General features: G+C 40.7%; 2 protein-coding genes across 4 annotated transcripts in view; one reads left to right on the plus strand and one right to left on the minus strand.

Annotated features, from left to right (window-relative positions):
- Positions 1-11,284, minus strand: part of RTN4IP1 (reticulon 4 interacting protein 1) — a 23,321-nt gene extending 12,037 nt beyond the window's left edge. The window contains exons 1-5 of one of the 3 annotated variants that reach the window (XM_060237681.1): positions 10,475-11,284; positions 8,532-8,683; positions 7,465-7,533; positions 5,694-5,818; positions 3,526-3,574 (exon numbers count right to left, since the gene is read on the minus strand). In XM_060237681.1, the coding sequence (XP_060093664.1) occupies positions 3,526-3,574; positions 5,694-5,818; positions 7,465-7,533; positions 8,532-8,683; positions 10,475-10,775 (696 nt within the window). In that variant the 5' untranslated portion in view covers positions 10,776-11,284. The remainder of the gene's footprint in view (positions 1-3,525; positions 3,575-5,693; positions 5,819-7,464; positions 7,534-8,531; positions 8,684-10,474) is intronic. The other 2 variants (XM_060237698.1, XM_060237690.1) reach the window with 2 other exon arrangements.
- Positions 11,255-25,730, plus strand: part of QRSL1 (glutaminyl-tRNA amidotransferase subunit QRSL1) — a 27,775-nt gene continuing 13,299 nt past the window's right edge. The window contains exons 1-6 of the mRNA XM_060237669.1: positions 11,255-11,484; positions 13,075-13,234; positions 15,546-15,644; positions 18,159-18,255; positions 21,436-21,612; positions 23,268-23,443. Coding sequence (XP_060093652.1) covers positions 11,461-11,484; positions 13,075-13,234; positions 15,546-15,644; positions 18,159-18,255; positions 21,436-21,612; positions 23,268-23,443 — 733 coding nt within the window. The 5' untranslated portion in view covers positions 11,255-11,460. The remainder of the gene's footprint in view (positions 11,485-13,074; positions 13,235-15,545; positions 15,645-18,158; positions 18,256-21,435; positions 21,613-23,267; positions 23,444-25,730) is intronic.

The raw sequence follows: 25,730 nt of genomic DNA on the forward strand, positions 1-25,730 counted from the left end.
TCTACCCCACAAATGGGCTCAGGATGACTCACAACATGATAAAATGCTTTTTTCACACTCTAATAAGGTTCCTATTGAGATGAGGTGGCCATTTCATTGCTGACTCAGCCCACTTTTTCACCTGCCCAAATAAAAGGCTAAAGAACCCCATGGTGTAGAGTGGTAAACTGCAGTACTGCAGTCTGAGCTCTCCACTCATGACCTGAGTTCGATCCCCGAGGAAGCTAGGTTCAGGTAGCCAGCTCAAAGTTGACTCAGCCTTCCAAGGTCGGTAAAATGCATACCCAGCTTGCTGGGGGTAAAGTGCAGATGACTGGGGAAGGCAATGGCAAACCACCCCATTAAAAAATCTGCCAAGAAAACATCATGATATGATGTCACACCATGGGTCGGTAACGACTTGGTGCTTGCATAGGGGTCTACCTTCACCTTTTTAAATAAAAGGCTTTGTTAAGCTTTACAATGTCAGTCATGAAAGAAACTCTGGAAGGCAATCAGATACAGCACATTTTATCCTTATACACATTTTTTAAAACGGTAACATTTCATCCATTATTTCAATAGAACAGGAGAAGTAAGGAACAATTTTCAATACAGACACATACACAAAACTACTGATACTTGGGGTTGGGACTGACTGACAGCAACAGAGCAATGTATTACCCTAATTTAATTTAAACACCCTGCCATGAATTTTAAAGAAAAGTATCTAAAAACATATAAAATGTAATGATTTCTAACATGTTTGTGCCTTGGGTTATATTTCCATACCAAAAATGTAATCTTTTGTAAGGCAAATATTTATCAGGAAGGGTCTTCAATTTGTCATGAAGGGCAATTATTTTCTGAAGCAGCATTTTATGAAAAAACTCATGTTGTATTTTTCCTGCCCCAATATATGATCTAGGGTTAAAAATTATCTCTATGGAAAAGTGCATAGGTTTCTGGGACTGTTTTTGTACTGCAGGTGCTTTTTTTTGTTTCTTTGTTTACAGAAAGAAAACTAAGTTATTTGGAGACAGTGTCACCTGTACATGTCACCTTTACAGCAGTGAACAGTGTCTGAAGAGGATAATATTCTAGGGCCAGTTTTCTCTGCATTCTGCTATTTCAGCAAAGCACTATTCGGGTAGCTAATTCACGCCAAGTGTTGTTTGAGGGTTTTAATAAGGATTTTCAGGGACTAGATAAGGCCAATGACTATGGAGATAAGAGGCTGCATCACAATCTTACCTATGTCACATATTTACCCCAGATTTCCTCCAAAAGATTCAGAGCAGTGTACAAACTTCACCCTTCCTCCATTTTATCCTCACAAGTTATAAAAATCCTGTAAGTTTAATTAGGTTGAAAGAGGGCCCAGTTCATCCAGTGAACATCATGGGCAAGGAGCATTTAAGCCAGTTCTTCACAGTCCTAGAACAACACTCTAACTACTATATCAGGGGTGGCCAAGCTATGGCTCGGGAGACACATGTAGCTCTTTTATACCTATTGTACAGCTCTCGAAGACCCTATCACCCCACTGGTTGGTTTGGAGAAGGCCTTTGTCTCTTTAAATCACTTCTCCAAGCCAAACCAGCCAGCAGCTTGGAGAATGCATTTAAATTAAAGTTGCTCTCTTTCCACCTCTCCCCCACAATTATTTGCTTTCCTTTCTTCCGGCTTTCAAACATCTGTTGTTCATGTCTTGTGGCTTTTGAACATCTGACCTTTATTCTATGTGGCTCTTATGTTAAGCAAGTTTGGCCTCATCAGATCTTGGAAGCTAAGCAGGGTCAACTCTGGTTAATAGCCAGATGAGAGACCTCCTTGAAATACCAAGTTGGGGGGATGGGTAGGCTCTATTCAGCCACCTCTCTGAGTATCCTCCAAGCCCTCAGTAGGGGTCAGTCATCAGAAGTCAACATGACTTCCATGTGCAGACACACACACACACTCTACTATATAATCAAACTGCCTCTCTAGGCTATCCTGCACAGACTTATTTGGGAGTGTAACTTTCCCCTTGCACAATGTTCTAAAAGGGTGGGACATGTGATGGACTGAAAGCAGTCTGCATGAGTGAGAGTTGAGAAGTTCACTCTGATTGGCTGAGCCACTTCCATGGTAACGGATGTATCAAGTGGAAGGAGGCAGCCAGGGGGAGAAATCTCCTCAGTTTACAGTTTTGAATTGGGAGTTTGGAGCTGAAAGCAGACTGAGCGGGAGTTCAGTTCAGTTCCTGAGACAGAACTGGTTGTGATTTAGAGCTCTTGTCTGTATGAGAGTTTATTTGTGAGAAGGTGCTAACCGTAGCACTTTCTGCAAAAGCTCTCAAGGCTTGTGGCACAGAGTGTCCCAAGGCAGAGTGAAGCGTTGACAGAATCTGACAGAGCAAAGGGCAAACTCCTGGTTCTAAGATAGAACACCAACACACACACTGTGAGAGGGAAAAAAGGTTCTTGTGGCCATGTGGAAATCCCAGAAGTCAGACAGAGATCCTAGCTGTGAAAGGGGACTTAACACAAGTGAATGAGGTGCTAGTGTAAAAAGCCCTCAAGGGTGTTAATGACCAGGGTATAGCTCTACAGTCTAGAGCAGGGGTCCCTAACCCCCATTCCATTGACCAGTACCAGTCCATGGCCTGTTAGCAACCGGGCCCTGAGTTGTATAATTATTTCATTATATATTACAATGTAGTAATAATAATAAGAAGAATACATTGGATTTATATACTGCCCTTCACTCCAAATCTCAGAGTGGCTCACAATCTTCCTTATCTTCCTCCCCCACCCTGTGAGGTGGATGGGGCTGAGAGAGAGCTCTCCCAGAAGCTGCCCTTTCAAGGACAACTCTGCAAGATTTATGGCTGACCCAAGGCCATTCCAGCAGGTGCAAGTAGAGGAGTGGGGAATTAAATCCGGTTCCCCGAGATAAGAGTCCACAAATTTAACCAACATACCAAAATAAAGTGCACAGTTGTATCATTCCAAAACCATTTCCCCCCACCCCCACTCCGGTCTGTGGAAAAATTGTCTTCCACAAAACCGGTCCCTGGTGCCAAAAAGGTTGGGGACCACTGGTTTAGAGGATACCTAAATTTGCTAGGGGAAAGAGTCTGTGAAGGGAAGATCTGTCACAAGTTCAGTCAGTCCTCTGAGTGAAATAGTGTATGGAGATATATTTAAAAAGCCAACCACATCTACAAAAGTCTTTCTAGAGTGAATGAGTATTATCCAGTGTGAGGGAAACACTGTGTTATATTATAATACCAGCCTGCCAACATAAGAAGTATTCTTGTGTTATTTGTTATCACTTGGATTTTCTGCCTGCCAACTGATTTTTATAAACATTCATGGGTTAACACTGCTGTACCAAAAAGAGTGAGGGCAGTCCGATACCATCTGTGTTTACTTGAAAATAAGTCTCAGTGAGTTCTCCAAAGCAGTCATGCAAAGGATTTCAGACTAAGCTTCCTTTCCAAAAGTCTCATAATTGCAGCCAGGGAGGGGTTGCCTATCAAGAATATAGTAACATATTTACCTGGATAGCGAAGGTACCTACACCACCTGATGCACCAAAAATCAGTACCCTGTGAACCATAAGCAATTCCAGTTAAATTAATTAGATTAATTCACAATACGTTTCTACACCAACAGCTAAAAAGTTAAAACTGATTAAGTTTAACTGATGAAGACTATTATACACAATGGGTTTCTCATGGTTCTAACTACTTTAAAAATCGAAAGCAAGGAAATTATAAATAAGGAGAACTTAATTTAGGAGAAACAGGGTAAGATGGCCAATGTTTAAACGCTGGAATATAATGATGAAAAACCATCAACATGACAAAGTATGTGTATGACTGTTATGTTGGACTGTCAAAATGTGTATTAGCATGTGCATCCTCGGCCACACACAAGCACACTCAGAAATACTTTCACATCCTCTCTCTCAAAAACTGTTTGACTGAAGGAAGTTGCTTCTGAAAGAGAAAGAAGCAAGGCATTCCCTTCTCAGTTGTATAGCATTTCCAGACACAGTCCATCTTAAGGGCTCACTAACTACCAGTCTTAAATTATCTGACTTCTGGATCTGTGATCCAGGGACCCCGTCGGTCAATACCCTATGCCAGCCTCTCCTAAAATCTGGGTAGAGAATGATAGTGTTACAATGTTGGCTAGTAAATGTATGGATGAGCACCAGTAGTATGAAACAGTGTATGCTATTGGCCCAGTAGATTTCATCTCTCTTGGAATAATTTTATCAAATTTCTGCTGTGAAGAATCTTTAAATCGCACACACAGAGGGGAAATTCCCTCTCGTCAGTGTCAATACACCCTGCATCTTAATTTATCTTCAGGAAAATGGGCTGGTGATAGACAAGGGAAAACCTTTGAATGTGTTGTAGTTAGGGGGCCATCCTACTAGCTGTTTGCCTTAAACTTCACTAGAAAGTGGGACATCTTTTCCACAACAGAACATTTCTAAGAAACACTGGATTTGTAATAGCAGATAACTCACATGATGAACTGGAGACTGATGAATGCCCTAATGCTTATAATACTAGTGACCTGTACAACTTTCTGGATATTCTTTCACTTTGATCTACACACGTGCTAGACCTAAGAAGTTTAAAATGCTTATGGTGTTGAGCACATCTAATACCATTCTCCCAGGTAGATATTTTAACTGAAGATTTATATATATTGTGCTATTGAAGCTGCAGTGATACTGTTCAAAGATAGTAGATTGAACAGGACCCCCGAGATTCTGAGATCATGCAATAAAGAATTCAACAGCTTTGGAAATCACTTCTTTTGTCTTTTCTTAAACATTTTCTTTCTTTAAAAAATTGTTTGCCTGCTCTTAGAAGGCTCTGTTGATACAAGAACACATAATGGAAGAGCCCAGAGTGAATGTGTCTAGAGCTAAGAGTTCCCCACCTATAAAATGACAAAAAGAACAACAGTTGCTGGAAGCATAAATGATTCAGAGACAGAAAGACTGTTAAGGAAATTATAACAAAGGATTATCTTTTGATTTAACATGTTTACTACGAGAAACTTTTAAATAAAATCCAAAATGCATATTTCAAGGGCCATGATATACTGAAGAGGAACCCCTGAATAATTATGAACACCCCTATAATAATAAATGAAAATATGGTTTTTGTGCCTTCAGAAGAGAATGTCTGATGCAACATTTAAAAGTAACTGTTAGAGGTCACAGCCCAAATGGGTGTGAATCCAAGGTTGTAAAGTAGATAAGACAGACCCCTCTGAGGAAGCTTCTGCTAAACTGATAACACATGATAGCAGAGGGACAAGGAATGGAAAAAGGTGGGGCATTTGAATAGATAATGGGGAGGGTTGTCTGCTTGTTTTGGGTTGTGAATAAAAACGGTCTGAAGGCTAATGATTTTAATGTAGTCATTTCGGTGCTTATGCCGACTAAATTCTGCTTTGATGTCAAAGTAAAATACCTCGTTTCATACCAAGCAATGTGTGGGACTTTGTTATTTACCTGCTACAATACAAAACTCTGCAACTAGAGTTATGTAGTTGAACAATCACTACAGAAGCTTATATAAAAGAGTTTTTTCTCCTCTGTCATTCAAATGCAAGTAAATTCAGAGGAAATTTAGATTTTTCTTGTTCTTTATAAGAAAATCCAAAGATGATGTCTTCACAGCAGAAATCACTGTTTACCTTTTATTGCTACAATTATCCTCCTTCAGACCGCCAACCTGTCTCATTGCAGACCATGCTGTTAGGCCAACATAAGGCAAGGAAGCAGCTTCCGTGTGACTGAGTGACTGGGGCTTTCGAGATATCTATAGAAAAGACCAGGCATGTATTCAAAAAATCTGTGAGTTTACCAAGCCTGTAAAAAATGTGATCAATCTTGATAACAGACATATTAGCATCAGCAATCAGTATAACTTACACACATGGAAAAACGATTTAGACCTCTTTCACTTTATGGCGTTTTCCCTACAAAGACGTATATAGTAATAAGGAAACAAACCATATATATACTTTCATATATCAAATTCACACAGGCACCTATTTTGTCACAAGCTACCACACTAGAAAAGCAGATACTATAAACTTCTGCTCATAGCAAGGAACCATTTTCACTGATTTCTCCTCCCTCTGTAGAACTCCAGCTTCCTACCTCATGCTTTTCCAGGAGATCCACTCTCTCAGGATCAGCATTTCAGGGGTATTTTGCAATGCAGCTGGAGGGTGAAGGTAAGAAAGTCTTTGATAGATCTCTCTTTTCATCAGCAAAGATTTTCCACAGGATACAACTATTCACACAATTTGCAAGTGTCTGATTTTCTAGCACTGTAGTTTTTGTATGCATACAATACATGTAGCAGAATAAGTAGTTGAGTGAACTTGATATATAATAGTGTACATGCATCTGGCTATCTTACGTGCATTTGTATATATGTGTGTATGGATATGTCCAAGTACAGTGCACATACATGTTTCTTATACATTTAAATACACAAAAAAATAACATTTTAAACTCCTTGACTGTATAAATTCATAAAAATCGGAATGATATCAAGATTACACCAGCCTTTTAAATAACAACTGACTTTGTTGCTTATAGCAAGTGAGAATTACCACTAGCCAGCTTGTCTCCTCCCTCTTCCACACTGACAGAACTATGCAATACAACTGTACATATCCACCCACGGAAAGCCACCATGGCAGCAGCCATTTTAGTCTCATTCTCTCCCCCTGTAATGATCACAGCCAGGGCCAGCTGGCCACCCACCACCACCACCACCACCACCACATTCCCAGCCATCCAACCTCATGTTTCTCACCTACTTGTGTATCTTCCCCTGCCTACTTCTAAGACTTCCCACTGTCCATGCTCACAGCAGCCTGCACCACCTGCAATCCTTTCCCTGGTGGCACCAGGAAGTATGTGCAGCTGGGAGTACAGATGGTAGAGCACTAGCAAGTGAAGGGGGTTGGTAGCAATGGGCCCTCTAGAAAGCCCTGCGCCCTGGGAGTTGCCCCACTGCAGGGTATGCTGACACTGCCCATGATCACACTATAATGCTGTGTTTTGCCACCTGGAGAAATTAAGCAAAGGCAGCTACCACACAGCTGTTATTCCTCTCTGTCTCTCCTAATTTTAATGCTGGAACAGAGAGAGAAAGGCAAGCATCCACACAAGCATTGTGCAGGAAAAATAGCAGAAGAGGAATGCACATGGCAAACAAAGCAGGAAAGTGGACAATCACACCATTAATAAGTAGTTGCAACTCTGCTATGGACCTGTGTGAAAAGGTAATATCCCTGTTTGAGATCATGGTGATTTCAATAATGAAAACTGATATTTTGCATGAAAAATTAATCTAATGTTATAACAATAACATTTTAACATACAGTATTGTTTGTTTTTCCCTGCCATGTGAATAAATCATTTCCAAGTAATAGCTTTGTTCATTACCTCATTTGCACTTGCTGCTACAAACTCTGACAAAGTGCCTTGCTTCCAGGGAGGAATGGCTGCCCATACCTTTAAAAAAATGAAGAAGCTCTAAGTTCTGCAGTAACTGAATGCTACACTAACAGAAGTTAGCTTTCCATAAAACTACTCACAATACAAGGCAAGCAAAACAACACATGGAATTGGGAGTCAATTCTTCTCTACTAGCCAGTTTTAGAGTCCAAACCAGTTGTATAATTTAAGATATGAACATTTCTTAGGTAAATGGACCATATAATAATTCTGATAATACAAGAAAAATAAATCTATACACTTAATTTTTATTTGCTTGTAAACAGAACACATTATTATATGTTAGGGGCAGACCAACTTCAGATTCCCAATATCTGCTTCAGAACCCAAGATCCATTTATTATAACTGGTTCACTGAATGAAACTAGACATAAGGAACTGGCTCTTCACAAACATTACTTTTTCCTATAAAACAACACCACCTCACACGCGGACTGTCTTGTACGAACACACTCAGAATTACATGAAAGACTGCTTTCAAAGGACCTTTCAGCCCAGGAATTAGCTGTGACCAACCACTAATTCTATAACAGCTAATTATTTTTATCTTGCAGGAACAATAAATTGTATCAGCACAGAGTCCTATTTTAAAGCTGAGAAACTCAGAAGTACAGAGGTATGTAATTTTCTCCTGAATCAGGCAAGTGAGTCTGCAGATGATGACAACTTATAAATGAGCACATTCTTGGGCTTGACACTTCAGTGACAGTGCAATCCCAGAAGAGTTATTCCAGTCTAAAACCACAGAAATAGAAGTCTTCTTTTTCCTTCCCCCCCCCCCCCCCCCCGCAGTAAACATCACAAAAGAACCAAGACACAAAGGAGGAGAGGGAATTTGCAACCTCTAGTGTGACAACCCTGCTCTGGGCTAAAGTTGAAGATGCCCACTGAAGTCATATGGGTAAATGACTAAAATGATGACAAACTAATTCCCATTCCTTTATTTAAATCATTCTCCATTCTTATAAAGGGAAAAATTGTATCTGGTACTTTACCTCTTCTCCAGGTTTGAAATATGACACATCTAGTCCACATTCCATAACTATACCAGAAACATCCCGGCCAAGTGTTAGGGGGAATTCACTGCCTGAGCTTTTAATGTGCAGAGGATCTCGCTTCATCCTTAGAGCAGAAGCTCCATAGCCACCTACTCAAAAGAAATTTTTTTTGGATCAGAGTTGTTAAATTTTCCTTTAGGTTTATATAACACATCTTGACACTGCAGGTCATTTGAAACTGCCTTATACTGAATCAGACCACAGGTCCATCAGAGTCAGTATTATCTCCAGGGTATTTGATGCAGGCCTTTCGCATTATCAATTACCTCTTCCTTAAACTGGAGATGCCAGGGATTGAGAACCTGGGATCTTCTGCATGTCAAGCAAATGTTCTACCACTGAGTCATGGCCCTTCTTCATATTCCTTTATCTTATTCAATACCTCTATGAAGTAGGCTATTATTATACCAAATATACAGAAAGTAATTAGTCTCTAACAGAAACAATTAAGTTAGATCATTTTAAATGAAGTTCATTTAGTTATTATATTTATTGCCAATGTGGTCTAGGAGGCCTTAGGTGCAATCAACAGTAATATACAGGTTAAGAGTTTGCCTGCATTTCTAATATGAATTATAAATATAACTTCATCACTTCATAGAACAATGTTAATAAGAGGCAAGCACAACAGAATGATCATTTTATTTGAGAAAAACTGCTGAAGTTTAATATCAGGGATAGGAACTGCATTTTTCACCCTTGTGCTATATCATTAAGTAAACTCTTAAAAACCCTTCACCTGCATTTATACTTTATCTACTTTTGTAGTCAATTCAACAGATATTCATCCTAACCTGGACTATATACAGAGATAAAGATACACATAGAAATTTAATTTTCTTTGCTAGAAACAGCCACCAGAAAACAATACTTATGCTAAATGTATCCTCTGCATATTTAGGATCTCAAAAATACAATCAATTACTCATACAGAAGAACACTATGCTATGCTGATGACAGTGGCCCAGAGTGGAGTCACTGTTTAGGATTGCACTGTTAACACCTTAAATTTCTGTAAGTTTGTATGCTTCACTCTGCATGGAGGTGGGCAGAATGGAGACAAGCAGACAGCATATCCTGCACATGTACACACACAATTTTCAAGCCTGAATAAATATCAGAACATACACAAATTAAGCCTATAACAACCACTACCTTCATCTGGGATCACTTCTAGAATAGTCACCCAAGACTACTATCAGCCCACTGCAACAAACTGTTCTGTGGCTCATTAAAGACTACCCTAATTTAAGTCTGATCCCAAGAATATATAAGAATGCATCTAGGACTAATTCACTCTGTGGGATCAGGCTGTTATTATGGCACAAGTTTTTGGACAAAGAGCCTGGCGTGAAGAATACCTGTGAAAGCTCATGACACAATCACTACAACCCGAACCAGAGTTATACCCTTATAAACTGGACTTTCAGAAGACTACTATTACACTTAGTGAACAAGATGATGATGATATTGGATTTATATCCCGCCCTCCACTCCAAAGAGTCTCAGAGCGGCTCACAATCTCCTTTACCTTCCTCCCCCACAACAGACACCCTGTGAGGTAGGTGGGGCTGAGAGGGCTCTCACAGCAGCTGCCCTTTCAAGGACAACCTCTGCCAGAGCTATGGCTGACCCAAGGCCATTCCAGCAGGTGCAAGTGGAGGAGTGGGGAATCAAAGCCGGTTCTCCCAGATAAGAGTCCGCACGCTTAACCACTACACCAAACTGGCTCTGACAGTGCAAAATATAACTATATTTAAAACAACTTTCCAAAGCTTTAAGCACTTTACATACATTATCTCTGTAATCAGCACCGTAAATCTCTATATGATGACAGTATTACTTATACTAATTGACAAGAAACGAATATAAGCACTTACTTCTCATGTTAACATCTATGGGATTTAAACTTGCAGCATGGACTTTAATAATAACTTCATTGGGAAAATGGATTACAGGGAACATCATATTGTTTGTGAATCGCAGCACATCATTTTTCCCATAACGGTCAATCACCCAGGATGGCATAATTGTACATCGTTGACAGGTGATGTGGAAATCCCTACACATGAGCCACTGAGTCAAACTTGTCCCTTTTCCAACACAGGTGACACTTGACCTTTGACAGCGGAACAAACTACTACACGCTTTCCTGCCAAACACGTGTACTTTGAGTAACATGATTACAAATGAAGAAACGCACTAATTCTTTCACCGTGCAGAAGGCTACTACAATCCTCCCCCGTTAATGATAGGCCGGTAAACGGCCCTTTTCTACAAATCGCGATCCGCTCCCAAACTACCAATGTTTAACTTTGTTCAACTAAAAAAGACCAGCATGTGTAATCATTATTTGCATTATTTAAATCGAATGGGAGAAATAAGGCAGAAGAACAGCTTATGTCTTTGCTTTTCTGCATATATTTTACAGACGTTTTGATTCCCTTTCTTTCTGAAACATTAACACACAAATCCCGTCAGGATAACGCCAGACGAGAAGCCAACCCCTCCTCCCGGAAGAACAGCGGCTCCTCAGTGCCCTACTCTCCGAGACCGGGCTCACCCCCTTTCCTGCCTGCAGCCCCCCGCCCTTGTTAACTCCAGTCCTCACGAAAAGCTGCCCTCAGTCTCCTTCAAACCAGCTCCCCGCTTAACCCAGTAACTCAGTTCCCCCTTCCCCTACCGAGCCAATAGGAACACAGCATCATACTAGCCGTATAAGGCTTGAGCCAATTAGAGATGGCGATGGTAGCAAGTGCTGCTCAAGATGGCGGCGCCCATCTCTATAGTTGTACAGTACAGTTTTCGATAGCGGCTGTTCTGGAGAAAACATTTACAATTTTTCGGCCTTGGTTTTATAGGAAAGATGCTGCGGGCCTCACTCCGAGAGGTGAGAGAGGGTACGGCTGCGATCGGCCAACTGTCCCTTGATGGGCGGGTCAAGCGTTCGTGCTTCTCTTTTCGTGCTTCTTTTTGTTTAAAACAGCGCCTTGTCGCCTTGAGCTTTTGAGAGTGCATATTCACCAGTAGGACATGAGAGACAAAAACAAAGCATGGAAAGCTTTCCCAAGCTTTACCTGTGAGATTTCTGGCCGTAATGTAGCTTTACGGGTATCGGAGCTATGCCAAGGAAAAAGAGCCTGTTCTACGGGAAGGGCGGGCTAAAAATCGAATAAAATAAATAAACCTAAATAAAGAATTTAGAGGCACCTTAAAGATTAACATATTTAATTCCATCACATGTTTTTGTGGGATATATCCCATTTCTAGATGAAGACGGGGATTCTAATCCATGAACACATGCACTGGAATGAAATCTTCCTAGTTTTTAAACTGCTGTCATACTTGTATTTTTGCTATAGCAGACTACTATGAGTATTCCTCTGAAACTTTAGCTTGTTGTACTGGTGCTCTGACTGCTGGTCTTGTAACCTGCAAAGATTCTAGCAACACCAGCCTTGAATATTGACTTGTTTTTATTGCTTCTTGGTAAGTTTGCTGCATGTGGGTAAAAGTTAAAACAGAATAAAACATGAGCTATAATTCAGTGGGGAAAAAAACCCTTTAGCTCTTAAGTAATTCCAGCAAGGAAAAAAAAGGTGTCTAGCTTTCTAGGCAGACTTCCCTGGGTAAAGAATTTCTACAGCGAAGATGCACCCCCAAGAAGATCCTCAGTCTTTGATTTTATAGTTAATTCAGTTGCAGGGTCTTCCCAACATAAATGTCTGCTGTTAAGGTTGAAGGCCAGACCTCCATTTATGCCAGGAAAGGGTTTCTTGCATCTGCACAGCATGTGTAATTAGTACTGACTATAAAGGGGGTTATGATGGTATTTTAAAAAAAAACAGAACAAAAACTGTAGTGACAGTTCCAACACAGCATTTCTACAGATAGAATGATTTCTTTATGCATGCTATGAATTGTTTGCCTTTCCAGTAGCAGCATTGGGGGGGGGGGGCGGGTTGGGCTGCAGCACGAGTTCAGAAGTGAGAACAGAAGGAAATAATTCCTTCTGTAAAAATGTTCCCTTGGCTTCAATCTATGATAGTCTTTTACCTGTGACTGTTTTGCCATGTGAAGAGAAATGCAATGTGTGGATCAATATAAAGGGGAAATCAGTGGAGTGATTGTTTTATAGAGAGCAGCCCCTAGTCTTGGCATTTATTCAACATACATAAGAGCATTGGCACTCCCATGTACTTCTGTCATCTTTGCTGGTACACAGGATCAGGAAAACACTTGTCAGAATTGATTTATGAAGAGATTGCCTGACACAGGATTTATGAGTAACAGAACCTGAACTACAGCTTTGATTTTATATAATTGCAGAATTGTTTGCCCAAAAGGTTATTTTGCTTCTTTGACATAACAAAAGTTCTGTATATGCAGATTTGATTTCTAGTAGGAAACTTAGTATTGGAAACCTGACATCTTTATTTTTTTTTCTCTCAATTTCTTTTAAAAATGGCTGTAATTTCAGATTTCTGCAGCATTAAAGGAAGGGCAAGTAAGTCCAGTAGAGCTCTGTCAAAAGTGTCTTGCCTTAATCAAGGCCACCCGATTTCTTAATGCTTATATCTCTGTAACGGAGGACACAGCATTAAAACAGGCTGAAGCATCTGAAAAAAGATACAGAAAAGGTAATTTCATCCTGCAGAACAATTACTTATCCCTAAATTTTTTTGTTATCTTGACAATTATTTAACAAATGTTGTAAAAGATACAGCTGAGTTTATTTTAGTCTAGTGCAGGGCTTAATAAATCCCAGGAGCCAGGTCACCACAGTACGCAGAAATTTAATTATGCTGCTTAGTATTTTCAGCAGTGCTTGCATTGCAGTGACTCTCAGCAGATGTACAAAGGGTTGGATCAAAACAGGTTTTCCTCTAGTTGAAATGGGAGGAAAAAATTCCCTTTAATCACTACAAATGTTTTAGATCATTAGATTTTCACTGACAAAAGCTGTTTGGAATGGGAGCTGTAATAAGGCCAAGACTGAGCAAAAACCTGGCTAGATCATTTTTGCATCATAATATTAACTTGCATGGCTTAATGAATTGTTGGTTTTACATAAAAAGTTCTTGTCATTATTTGTTTGTTTGCAAATCTTTCCACCAGTCAATGATGACAAATAAATTTGCTTCTTAACCAATTGCCTTTTGTACTGCCTCCTATATTCAATAAAATTGTTTAAGATTTGGTTTGGGGGTAGCAGTCATTAGAAAATGTAAAACCTTGAAGAATGAAAAATGAGTCTGGCTCTTAAATTTTAGGGCTGGCTCTTACAGCCAAACAAAATTTATTCATAGCTGGTCTAGTGGCCTCAGAGATCCAGTTCTCAATATACACTTGTTTGTACCAGCATTATGTGCCTGTCGTGCTGTCTGCATGGAGTCACGTTCTGTGATATTTAGCTGTTGTTACACAGCCAAATCTTTATTTATTTGATTTGATTTGTATCCTGCCCTTCTGCCGAAGCAGGCTCAGGGCAAATCTTGGGCCTTACTTAAACATGACACCGACTAGGCAAGGGGATTGACTCTTCCCTTGCAACTTTTGCATGTGTTCAGCGTTTTGTTAAAACTTGGCTACAACTTGGGCAAAGCAGCTCTGCAAGCTCAGGTCACATGCCAGCACAGTATCAACAAGAATTATATATCTCTGGCAAGCTAAGTTCATGTGGCTGTTGTAAGTGAGTTATTACAGTCCAGTTTAAAGCAAGTGGGAGAGAGACCATAAAAAGACCCAAGGGTGGGTATTTTGGCCTTGCTACTGTCATGTTTAAATAAAATCTGAAACAAAGAATCTGAACATCAGACTTAAATCATATTAGTTTAAATAGTAGTTAAAGCATGTGTGCTTAGGCTGGAAATTTAAAAATAAACCAACCTAAAGCCCTAGCTGGCTCAAACAGCATCCTTTCATTTGGTCTATTTAACGTTCTTTCAGTTTAACTCAACTAAATCAAGTATTCTTACTTAAGTAGTTTGTAGAACAAAGTTTCTTTAACAAAATGTTGTAAACAGACCTTGGTAAAGGCTGGTTCTTGGTCATTTGTATTCTGTGCACCCTTTAAAGTAAAGGGAGTGTGACATGCATGGGATTCCCATTCTGGTACTACTACTTATCTTAAGAGGTAGAAATACATTAGAAATGTTTTATGTGTCAAATACATAAAAGTTGCTGTTGGTATAGCTGTTGGTATAGTTTAGGCTCAGTAGGATTTGTCTTGGAAATATTAAAACCAAGCACAATATTTGGCTGTCTGAAAACATGTTTTGTTGGATGGAGGAACCTCCAAATAATAAAGTTACAAACTATGTGTCCAAGCTGTGTGCCCATTCACATTCAGTTGCATTGTCATGGCAAACTATGTGACTGAACAAGATTCCTAATGCAGACACAAAGAAATACCATACCATCTTGCTTTGCTGGAGATTGGCTCTGGTGCATTGGAGAAGAGCCACACTGGTTCATAAGTTCTGCACACAGAGAGTCCATCTACTAGCACTAGGCACAGTAGTGCCTGCAAAAGGGTATAAAATTGAAAGGGTTAGCATGCTTGATCCTTCAGTTCTGAAGCTACTGAAGGAATGCATCTTTCCGTGTACAAAGTAATGTAAATAAGATTCCATATATATGAACCATATATATGGCCTTGTCCAGTTCCGCAAGGTTTGTAAGACAACTTTGTTTCAACTCACCTTCAACTGATAGTAATATATGAGGATACTCAAGAGGGCTGAAGATACTGGAATTTAACATTAGCACCAAACTGTTTTAATATGTTTTAATTGTTTATATTGTTCAGTGTCTTAATGGTTAAAGTTCAGTATTGTAAATGTTTTATTGATATGAGCCGCCCTGAGCCTGCTTTGGCGGAGAGGGTGGGATATAAATCAAATAAATAAATAAATGATTTAAAATGTCCTTGCGTTGTCCATAATGCAGGCCAGAGGCTGGGAGATTTAGATGGAATTCCTATTGCAGTGAAAGACAACTTCAGTACAGCGGGTATTGAAACAACATGTGCATCCAATATGTTAAAAGGTAAATCAGTCTACTGGATTTTTTGGTTTTTCCATCTCAGATCTTTTTAGAAAATAGATTTCTAGTCATAATTATTCTTTCATATAATTATATTAGTGGGTGCAGCCAGACGAGCAGGTTGCTGCAGCAGTATTTTGGCTTTAAATAAGCTGTGTGAGTTTGGGGTGGTTTATGTCAATCAGACAGTGCCCCCTGAGGCTGAATCATAGTGCAGCAGGCCTGTGGGTGGTCATCCACATCACTAATACACGCAACCATGGACCTGCAGCTGGATTGGGTGTTTTTTTCTTAAGTAATTTTAGTGCAAGGTAAGGGCAAGTGGGGCATGGGAGTCAGATGTGCGTGTGGGATCATGCCTTTTTAATCCAGAGGAGAGGGGTGGCTATGGTGGGCCAAACTGCTTGTTTGATCACACCCAATGAATGGATTCATTGGATTATTGCTATGCAGCTGTCCTAAATGAACCCAAGAATTTTGTGGCATAGTTGCATTGAGCAGGATAGCTGTAGCACAAACTTGTTCATTTTTTTTACCAAATGAAACACATCTAAAGCATTCAACTAACTGGAAATTATATTGCTCCTGCCTCTAATTTTTAATTACAAGCACAATAGTTCTTTTACACAATTATTTTAATCTTGTAAATTGGGCAGGAACCAGCCAAAGTTAAGAACTTTCAGTGGGAGATAGTTAAACATGCAATTAATGCCCTTTATGAAATCCTGGGGGTGGTACCTGAGGAATGAAACTTTTTCTCCTTCCCCTTCATGAAGTACCCTACTGCACTTCTGTGGTCTGTTGTCCCTTGGGGATGGAGTGGAGGTCTTGCAGGGTGGGGGCTGAAATGGGGGGGGGTCATCAGAATTATGTGCAAGCAGACAAGCCACATGTACAAGTGGAATGAAATGTAGTGTTTTAATTTTGTCAGGACTGTCTGTGTTAAGTGCCATCAAGTTGCTTTTAATTTATGGCAACCCTGTGAATTACTGTCCTGCAAAACTTCCTGTCATAAACAACTTTGTTCAGGTCTTGCAGAAAAAGGGCTATGGCTCCTTGATTGAGTCAATCCATCTCTTTGTTAGATCTTCCTCTTTCCCTGCAGTTTAGTTATGCCTGTATAAATCCAAGAAATATTCTTGCACCTTTCTATGGATTGATCTTTTGATCCACTTATAATAATTTTTATGCCAACTTTTTAGTATGCTTGCTAATGAATCTAGTTGTATTCATTTGTACTTCTGTTGGTACTTAGCTGATTTTTAGCTAATATTGCTAATTTGACTTTTAATTGAGTTGTTATCATGTTTCTGTTTCCACAGTTGCTTTATAGCTTTAAAATTGTTAGTTGCATAGGGAATGAGTAGATTGGTGACTATAATTGTTTTAATGATTACTTGAAGAGATTAGTGCAGGTTTTGAAGTAATAAAAATCTGCATGATATTGCACTAATCTGGTTCTGTTAATAGTGTATCTAAAAAATCCCCTGACATGAGACAAATGTACAACACATATGCAAATCAGCTTTTAGTACATAAACTGTATGTAAAACAAAACAAAGTTAAGCTCTTTTTGCACACACTTGGAGAATCCAAAGGCTTTCACACAAATCCTGCCAGAAAACTATAGTGTAATTCCTTTTTATTAGGACCAACCAGAACATCACAAAATACTGAGTGTAAGCCTTTGAATTCCTCAGGCCTCTTTATCAGGCTTGATGTTTATAAAATAGTGGGAGAGAGAAGATTTTGGGTTCATCCATCATGCCCTGAAATTCTGCAGCTTATACCTTTCTTCAAATTGAGAGCAGGATCTTTTGCAGTTTTGAGATTACATGGTGAAAGGGATTTATTTGCGTATTAGGCCACACCCCCTGATATCATCATTGTTTCACACAGGGCTTTTTTGTAGGAAAAGCCCAGAAGGAACTCATTTGCATATTAGGCCATACCCCTGAAGCCAAGCCTGCCGAAACTGCTTTCCTGTGCGTTCCTGCTTTTTTAAAGCCCTGGGTATAGAACAGATTTAAAGATACATTTGACTCCCAGAAGAAGCTAAACAGGAAATCTCTAGCCAGCAGTTCTTGGAGCACATCTCAGTACTCTCCAGAACACATAGGTTATTGTAAGGGTAAGACCAGCAGAAAAATCCATATATGCACAAAACTAGAGATAGTTGTTAAATGATGCACTAGCAAGCGAGTCAACTAATGCCAGGTTGGGTAGCCTTGTTTACTAGAGTGGAGGTATGTAACTCATGTAATTACAGTCGTGTTAGGAGAACCTTGTCTTCCAGTTGTAGAATCCCTTGCTTGGATGGCTTTATAAGGTATTTTCTAAAATGGATAAAAATTTGAAAAAAAGATTGAAAAATCTAAACATAACAGTATTGCAATACCTTTCAAGGACATTCAATTGTCCATAGTTCAGTTGTCCATTTTGCAAGGGCAAAATCCAGTTACTAAACTCATAAAAACATATAGGCTTCAGTTAACCCAGTGGTTGTATTTTTTTCAGGTTATATCCCCCCTTACAATGCAACAGTAGTTCAGAAATTGCTGGATCAAGGAGCTATACTTGTTGGAAAAACAAATCTAGATGAATTTGCTATGGGGTAAGTGCGGTGAAATCTTGAGCCTCCTTGGCACTTCTTGTTCTGTTCTGGAGAAGTGCTAGGAAATTGACCAGGCTCTAAAGCCTTTGTCATCCACCAGCTTCCTTGGAAATCCAACTTGTTCCTGCTCTTATTTATAAAATTTCACCTGGCAGTGGCAAATTCAAGCCTGTTGTCACAAAGCCAGCAGGTGACCAGGAAGGGTTTTCTACTGGATGCCACCACTCTGGTAAGGGTCTGTCTGAGAGGACTCAGAGCACCCACCCAACCCCTGTCTCTCTTCTTAACAAAATGCCTTCTATCTGTGTCCAAAGAGACATGAGGACCCAGGCAGTATAACAATACTAAGTTTATTATAAGTGCTAAAACAAGTGGTTTTAATTATTAGTGCAACAGTGACGGGTAAAGTTGATGCAAAGAAATTACAGCCCTGACACGACTAACTAAATGTTCTCTTCCTCTAATGCCAAGAGACTCAGCACAAGTGAGGAATTCCTCCTGCTGCAGCTTTTCCAGAGAGAACAGTTCCCGGTCTGAAGCTGGGCCTTTTATTCTTTCCTCCCAAGTTCCACCCCTCTAGACTCCACTGGGCATGTTTTCCCTCCAAAATTGCTACCCATCCATTCAGAATGATAAATGGGATCCTGGGAGATGTAGGCCCACTAACAAATTGAGTAGGCTTCTCCAGGCCCTCTAGGCTTAGGATCATGACACCTATCTTTACAAACCTGGTGGTTGGAAATTACTCTTTTTCTTTGAGAAAGACAGCTAAGGCCTTCAGGTGGTTGGAATATTGAATTGAATGCATGATATACTGTATCATGTATGATGAAGTTGCATCCCTAAATCTTTACCCTGTTAAGGCAAATCTTTACCCTGTTAGCTTGGCTACTATCACTAAATGTGCCTGCTGATTAAGGGGGGTAATGATCCCTCACTGTTTCCCTGGAATTGTGAAGCAGTTTAATAGATTATGTCCAGAATTATGTTCCTAAAGGTGAGAGAATCTTTTTTTAAACAACAGAAAAATCCTTAACTACAGATTTCTTACCCCTGAATGACCAGTTCTGGTAGCCAAGTTATAGTGAAAATACATGTATGCACAACATACCCTTGATTTTTCTTTATGTTAAGTAATTCTCATATTTAATGTCCATTGCAGCTCAACGTGTAGTACAGACTTCACATTTATGTACTGGTCCCTGATTTCATTTGTAAAGTGCATGTATGGTAGCACTTTCTTACAAGCTGTACATGCATTCATTATAGCATGTGAACAAGGCTGTTGTGGAAGCTCCTAACCGATGTAAAGCAAAATGGAGGCTTGGCACTCCCTGATCTCGAACTCTACCATTTAGCCTGTACAACTCTTTGGTTAAGAGACTGGATATTGTTAGAAGATAAACGTATCCTAGCCATAGAAGGCTCTGATTTAAAAACTGGATGGCACGCTAATCTTTGGTACTCAGGGGAACCCCGCAGATTTTTTAAAAACCATCTGATCAGGAAATCCCTTTATGAAGGATGGATTAAGATTAAAAACAAAATTTATGGTGAAAAAACCCCCAGATGGATTTCACCTGAGGAGGCCTCGGTCCACCCTCATTTGTGGAGCCCAGCAAGGTTGATCAGATACTCAGATCTACTTGACGACAAGGATAATTTGAGAAAGAAAGAGGAGCTTGAGGCTTTAGGTTTGAATTTGGATTGGTGGGTAATGGTACAAATTACTACAAAATATAATAGGGATAAGGTCTCAGGTTTCTCTAAGCATAATTTTGATTTTGATAAAATCTTGGCATCAGGTCCACGTAAAATGATCAAGAGAGTATATAATTATGTTTTACAAAGGAAATTGGAGGATGAGGTGGTTAAATCGGCAATGATTAAATGGGCAAAGAACTTAGAGAAAAACATCACGTTAGAACAGTGGACTCTTCTATGGAAAAATAACTATAGTATAATCAAACCAGCTAGACTTAGAGAAAATTTCTTCAAACTTTTCCATCGGTGGTATATGACACCAGTCCAACTGAACAAAATAAACCCCTCCTACTCCCCGAAATGTTGGAAGTGTGGTCAATGTATAGGTTCGTTCTTTCATTTATGGTGGTATTGTGAAATAACTAAAAAATATTGGATTATGATACATAGATTGCTAACACGAATGTTAAAAGTGAATATTCAACTGAAGCCAGAGACATTTTTGCTTTCTCACGTACGAAACGAAATTCCGCGGGAAGACGAGTACATTACTGTTTACATCCTGACAGCGGCCAGGATCCTTTTTGCTAAACTTTGGAGACAGAAGGCTGTCCCACTCCGAGAGGACGTAATTCGTGAGATATTAAATATTGCTGAAATGGATGTTCTGTCAAATCTGATAAGAGGAATGTCAAAATGTGAGGCTATAAAGAAATGGGAAAAACTATATATTTGGTTGGAAAAAGGTTGATTGGTATGAATTTTAGGCAATGTTTACTGATAAAAAGTTAATTAAGCTACTTGGTCAAAGACAACAACGGTGGCATACCATAATCTACCTCTAATAGGTTGTTTTTTTTCTGTGATTAATTTTTGTATCTTTTGTTGATTAAATAAAAGTAAAATTTAAAAAAAAAACAAAAAAAAACAAGGCTGTTGTGTATAGAGATCAGAATCTAGACCAGGGATGGCCAAACTGTGGTTTGGGAGCCACATGTGGCTCTTTCACACATATTGTGTGGCTTTTGGCCACCGCCCTTTTGGCTGGCTTGGAGAAGGCATTTGTCTCTTTAAATCACTTATCTCCAAATCAACCCAGCCGGTGGCTTGGAGAATGCGTTTAAAGTTAAAGCTGCTTTCTTTCCACCTCTCTTTCTTCCATGTATTTTCCTTCCTTCCTTCCTTCCTTCCTTCCTTCCTTCCTTCCTTCCTTCCTTCCTTCCTTCCTTCCTTCCTTCCTTCCTGTTTTGCGGCTTTCAAACATCTGACGTTCATGTCTTGTGACTCTCAGATGTCTGACATTTATTCTGTGTGGCTCTTATGTTAAGCAAGTTTGGCCACCCCTGGTCTAGACAGAAAACTGACAGATCTTTTGTAATTCTACTTTGGAGGAAGTGGTTTCAAATACACTTGGATAAAAGATGGTTAAATATATCAATAAGCCTGTGTCTTCCTTCCCTGACTTTCTTATCCTAGCTCTGGAAGCACAGATGGCGTGTTTGGACCAGTGAGAAACCCCTGGAGTTATTCACAACAATACAGAGAAAAATGTGTGCGAAATCCCACCATGAGTAATGAAGAGCTAAGCTGGTTGATAACGGGCGGAAGCTCTGGAGGCAGTGCAGCTGCAGTATCCTCTTTCACATGCTTTGCGTAAGAAGCATTTTTGTATGTCTCTAATTTAAAATCATAGTGTCACTAATTAAGGGTTTAGTGACAAAACTTTGCTGGGTGCCAGACAAAATCCAGAAGCTGCATTGCTTCTTATTCGTACTTGAAATTCATTCTGGACCAGACAGGAGCACTACAGTGGATCAAAAGGAGTAGCGAGGACATGGTAATTCCCACCTTGACTTTTTAGGGCCAACGCTGACAAATCATTCATTCTTAGCTCTTTTTATAATCTCAACATGAGCACTTTGTACTGTTTGAAAAGGATTTATTGTGGCAAAGGAGTAAGGGATGTTACTGATCCTACTAGCCTTCAGTGTTTGAAAAATGCCATGGGATCAAAAGTCTACCCAGCAGCCCATCCACACAGAAACAAAAACCTTTTGATTTGGGGAGATCTGCAACATCTCATCCTTAACAATGAAATACCCTTTCATCCAAAATATTGTTCTAGTGTCAATGTAAACTAATAGTCTGAAAATCCCTCTCTAATACTCTTCTGATTCTAGGTTTATTCTCAGTTACCTAGCCATGCTGACAAAAAATTATTTAAAAGGAAAAAAGGGAGAAATACCAACTAAAAGAAATCCTGTTATTGATATGCTGGCACAATGCATCCAGAGTTTATTATACACAGGAGGAGCCACAGACACTTCTAGGCAGGGGAACTCCCTCTGCCCTCCATTTATACCACTGCCACAGCACCTGTGTGATTTCCTCCTGAACCTTCCCAGTCATTTGTTTTGTGTACTTCCTGTATTGTAACTTTTTATAAACACATCATGAATCCTTGAATAGCTGCTCAATGGGTTTTTTAATCCACATGGGAGGTCTATTACATATATGATGGTTTATACCTTTTTCTTCCTTCGAAACATCTCAAAACAGCATTACTCAATGCCTTTTAGGTTTAACAAGTCCAATCCTGTTCCTTCAGGTGAGTAGTTCCTTGGGTTAGTAGTTCCAATCCTGTTCCTTGGGGTAGTAGTTCCTTAGCAACAAAGGGGTCTTGTGCTTAATCTGAATGATAGGATGCTGTTGAAAAGCATAGCTATGATAATGTGATCCTAGGAAGTAACCATTAGTCACAAAGTCTCTTCAAACTGGCGCCTCATAAGCAAAGAGCAGAAATGCATCGCTTGTGGATCAGACAATTCACATATTATTGTTCATTGTATATGCACTTCTGCATGGGAAAAGGATTTTAGGGCCCTAGTTATATAGTAAAAACAAGGAATATACAAAAAGAAAAAATGTTTGTTCGAGATACATAATAGATATGAAGAGGAGGCTACAGGTTATTTAAAGGCACAGTGTGATTTTAAAAAATATTATTATTTTGTTTCATCTTCACTATACCTCAGTCAGCTTCTGTATATGTGTATCTAGCAGTCCATTCTATGTACCTGATGAATTAGCAGTTCTAGTAATGCAATCCTTTGCAGAGTTGAAATTGGCTTAAACTAGAATGACTTCATAGGACTGCACTGCATATGAACTAGACTGACTCTTCTTAATTAAAGGTCATTTTAATATATTATTAGAATGAATCTGGAAATTACCTTTGGTATAATTCATAGGTATACGGGTAAAGACTTGAAATCTGTTCCTGGTGATAACTTTTTCTCAACCCACAGGGCACTGGGATCTGATACTGGAGGGTCAACCAGAAATCCAGCCTCTCTCTGTGGAGTTGTTGGTTTGAAGCCAACATATGGCTTAATTTCTCGGCATGGCCTCATTCCACTAGTGAATTCTATGGACGTTCCAGGCATTTTAACTAGATGTGTGGATGATGCAGCCACCATGTTGGGTATGACAAATTTACCTGTTTTCCCAGTGTAGTTGTCTGAAAAGGAGTGTGTGTGTGGGTTAATGAATGAAAGATCTGCTCCTTGGACTTTCCCAGCAGATGTTAGCAGGGCCTCTTTTCGGCCGAATAGCACTGCATGGGGGAGGCCATGTCAGGCCTGGTGTGGGAAACTGAGAAGAGTGTGGCGATCTGGGTGGTGTACCGACGTCCTGGGGGATTTCAATGCCCACATTGATGACGCGGCATCCTCGCAGGCACAGGACCTGGTGTCATCCATGGAGACACTGAGACTCAACCAATTTATATCATTTCCCACACACCGGAAACACACGCTGGACCTGAACTTCGGGGCAGGGATATCAGTGGATCTGATGGCAGCAAATGCTGTTCCATGGTCAGACCACTATGCCTTGAAAGTCCGGCTGGACCTGCAACTTCCACCCTGTTTAGGTGGCAAGCGGATTTACGCTTGCCCGCGGAGCCAAATGGACCCAGAGCGGTTTCGAGAAGCCCTGCGGGATCCGATGCCCCCTGGTGGGTTGTTAGATAAGCTTGTGGAGGACTGGCACTCCCGACTCTCCACTGCCATCGACGACATCGCCCCCCGGTGCCCTCTTGGCTGCCGTACCAAAGCAGCTCCCTGGTACTCCTTGGACCTGCTAAGAATGAAACGATAGTTTAGATGGTTACAGTGAGTGTTGCAGCATACTCATGATGAAGAGTCCAGATTCTCTTATAGAACACTTATGAAAGTCTATGAGAAGGCTATGAAGTCCGCTAAGAAAAACGTCTATGCGGCCTCCATAGAGCCTGCGAAGTCGCGCCTAGCTCAATTATTTAGAGCGATTCGGTCTCTGACAACTTTGCCATCGAGCAACCAAAAAGATAGGGAATTGGATATTGGCTCTGAGGCTTTTGCGACATATTTTGCAGATAAAATCTTGACTCTCCATCAGGACCTCCCAGCCGTGGTTGATACAGTATGTGAACTGGAAGCCCCTTGGCCACCAGATGGTCCAGTACAGGGCCGCTTCAGTCAACTCACATTGGAGGATGTAGACAGGATCCTGGCTGCGATGAAGCCTACCACCTGCCCCCTGGACCCCTGTCCATCCTGGCTTGTGAAGGCTTGCCAGGATGATATCATGGGCTCTCTGGCGGATATTGTTAACCTGTCCCTGACAAGTGGGACATTCCCAGAGATGTTCAAGGAGGCTGTAATTCGGCCGCTTCTGAAAAAACCTTCACTAGACCCTAGAGTACTAGCTAACTGCTGCCCAATTTTGAACCTGTCATTCCTGGGAAAGGTGGTTGAGAAAGCAGTAGCGGAGCAACTGCAGGTTTTCCTGGAGGAAACATCCTCCCTGGACCCATTCCAGTCCGGTTTCCAGCTGGGCCATGGGACAGAGACGGTATTAGTCACCCTCACAGATGACCTAAGAAGGCATCTAGACCAAGGCGGGTCAGCACTGCTGATTCTTCTTGACCTATCAGCAGCATTTGACATGGTCAACTACAACCTATTGACCCACTACCTCGCCGTTGCCAGGGTACTGGGGGTAGCCTTTCAGTGGTTTTCTTCCTTCCTCCGGGGACGGGGACAAAGGGTGATGCTTGGCGAGCAGACTTCCCTGTAGCACCCACTTATATGTGGAGTGCTGCAGGGAGCCATTCTCTCGCCCATATTATTTAACATCTGTATGTGCCCCCTTGCCCAGATTGCCCAAGGTTTTGAACTGGGCTGTCACCAGTATGCTGATGACACCCAGCTCTGTTGATGGATGGCAGACCATCTTCCTCCGCTGAACAGCTGTCCGAGGCGTTAGGAACTGTGGCTGGATGGTTACAGCAGAGTCGACTGAAGTTAAATCCAACTAAGACGGAGGTCCTGTACCTGAGTCGAGGGGGGATGAGGTTGTGCATCCAGCTCCCAGCCCTGGGCAGTGCTGTTCTGATACCGGTCCAACAGGTGAAGAGTTTGGGGGTGATTTTGGATGCCTCCCTCTCCATGGAGGCCCAGATCACAGCAGCTGCTAGGTCTGCCTTTTTCCATCTATGGCAGATCAGGCAGCTAGCACCATACCTATCCGCCCCAAGACCTGGCTACAGTGACCCATGCAATGGTGACTTCCAGGCTGGATGACTGTAACTCGCTCTACGCTGGTCAACCCCTGAAACTGACCCAGAAACCGCAGCGGGTGCAGAATGCGGCAGCTCGCCTGCTGACTGCATCACCTGTACGGATGAGCATATGGCCGGAATTCCATGACCTGCACTGGCTGCCTAT

Source organism: Heteronotia binoei, chromosome 1 (genome assembly GCF_032191835.1).
Source record: "Heteronotia binoei isolate CCM8104 ecotype False Entrance Well chromosome 1, APGP_CSIRO_Hbin_v1, whole genome shotgun sequence".
In the NCBI taxonomy this organism is placed as follows: domain Eukaryota; kingdom Metazoa; phylum Chordata; class Lepidosauria; order Squamata; family Gekkonidae; genus Heteronotia; species Heteronotia binoei.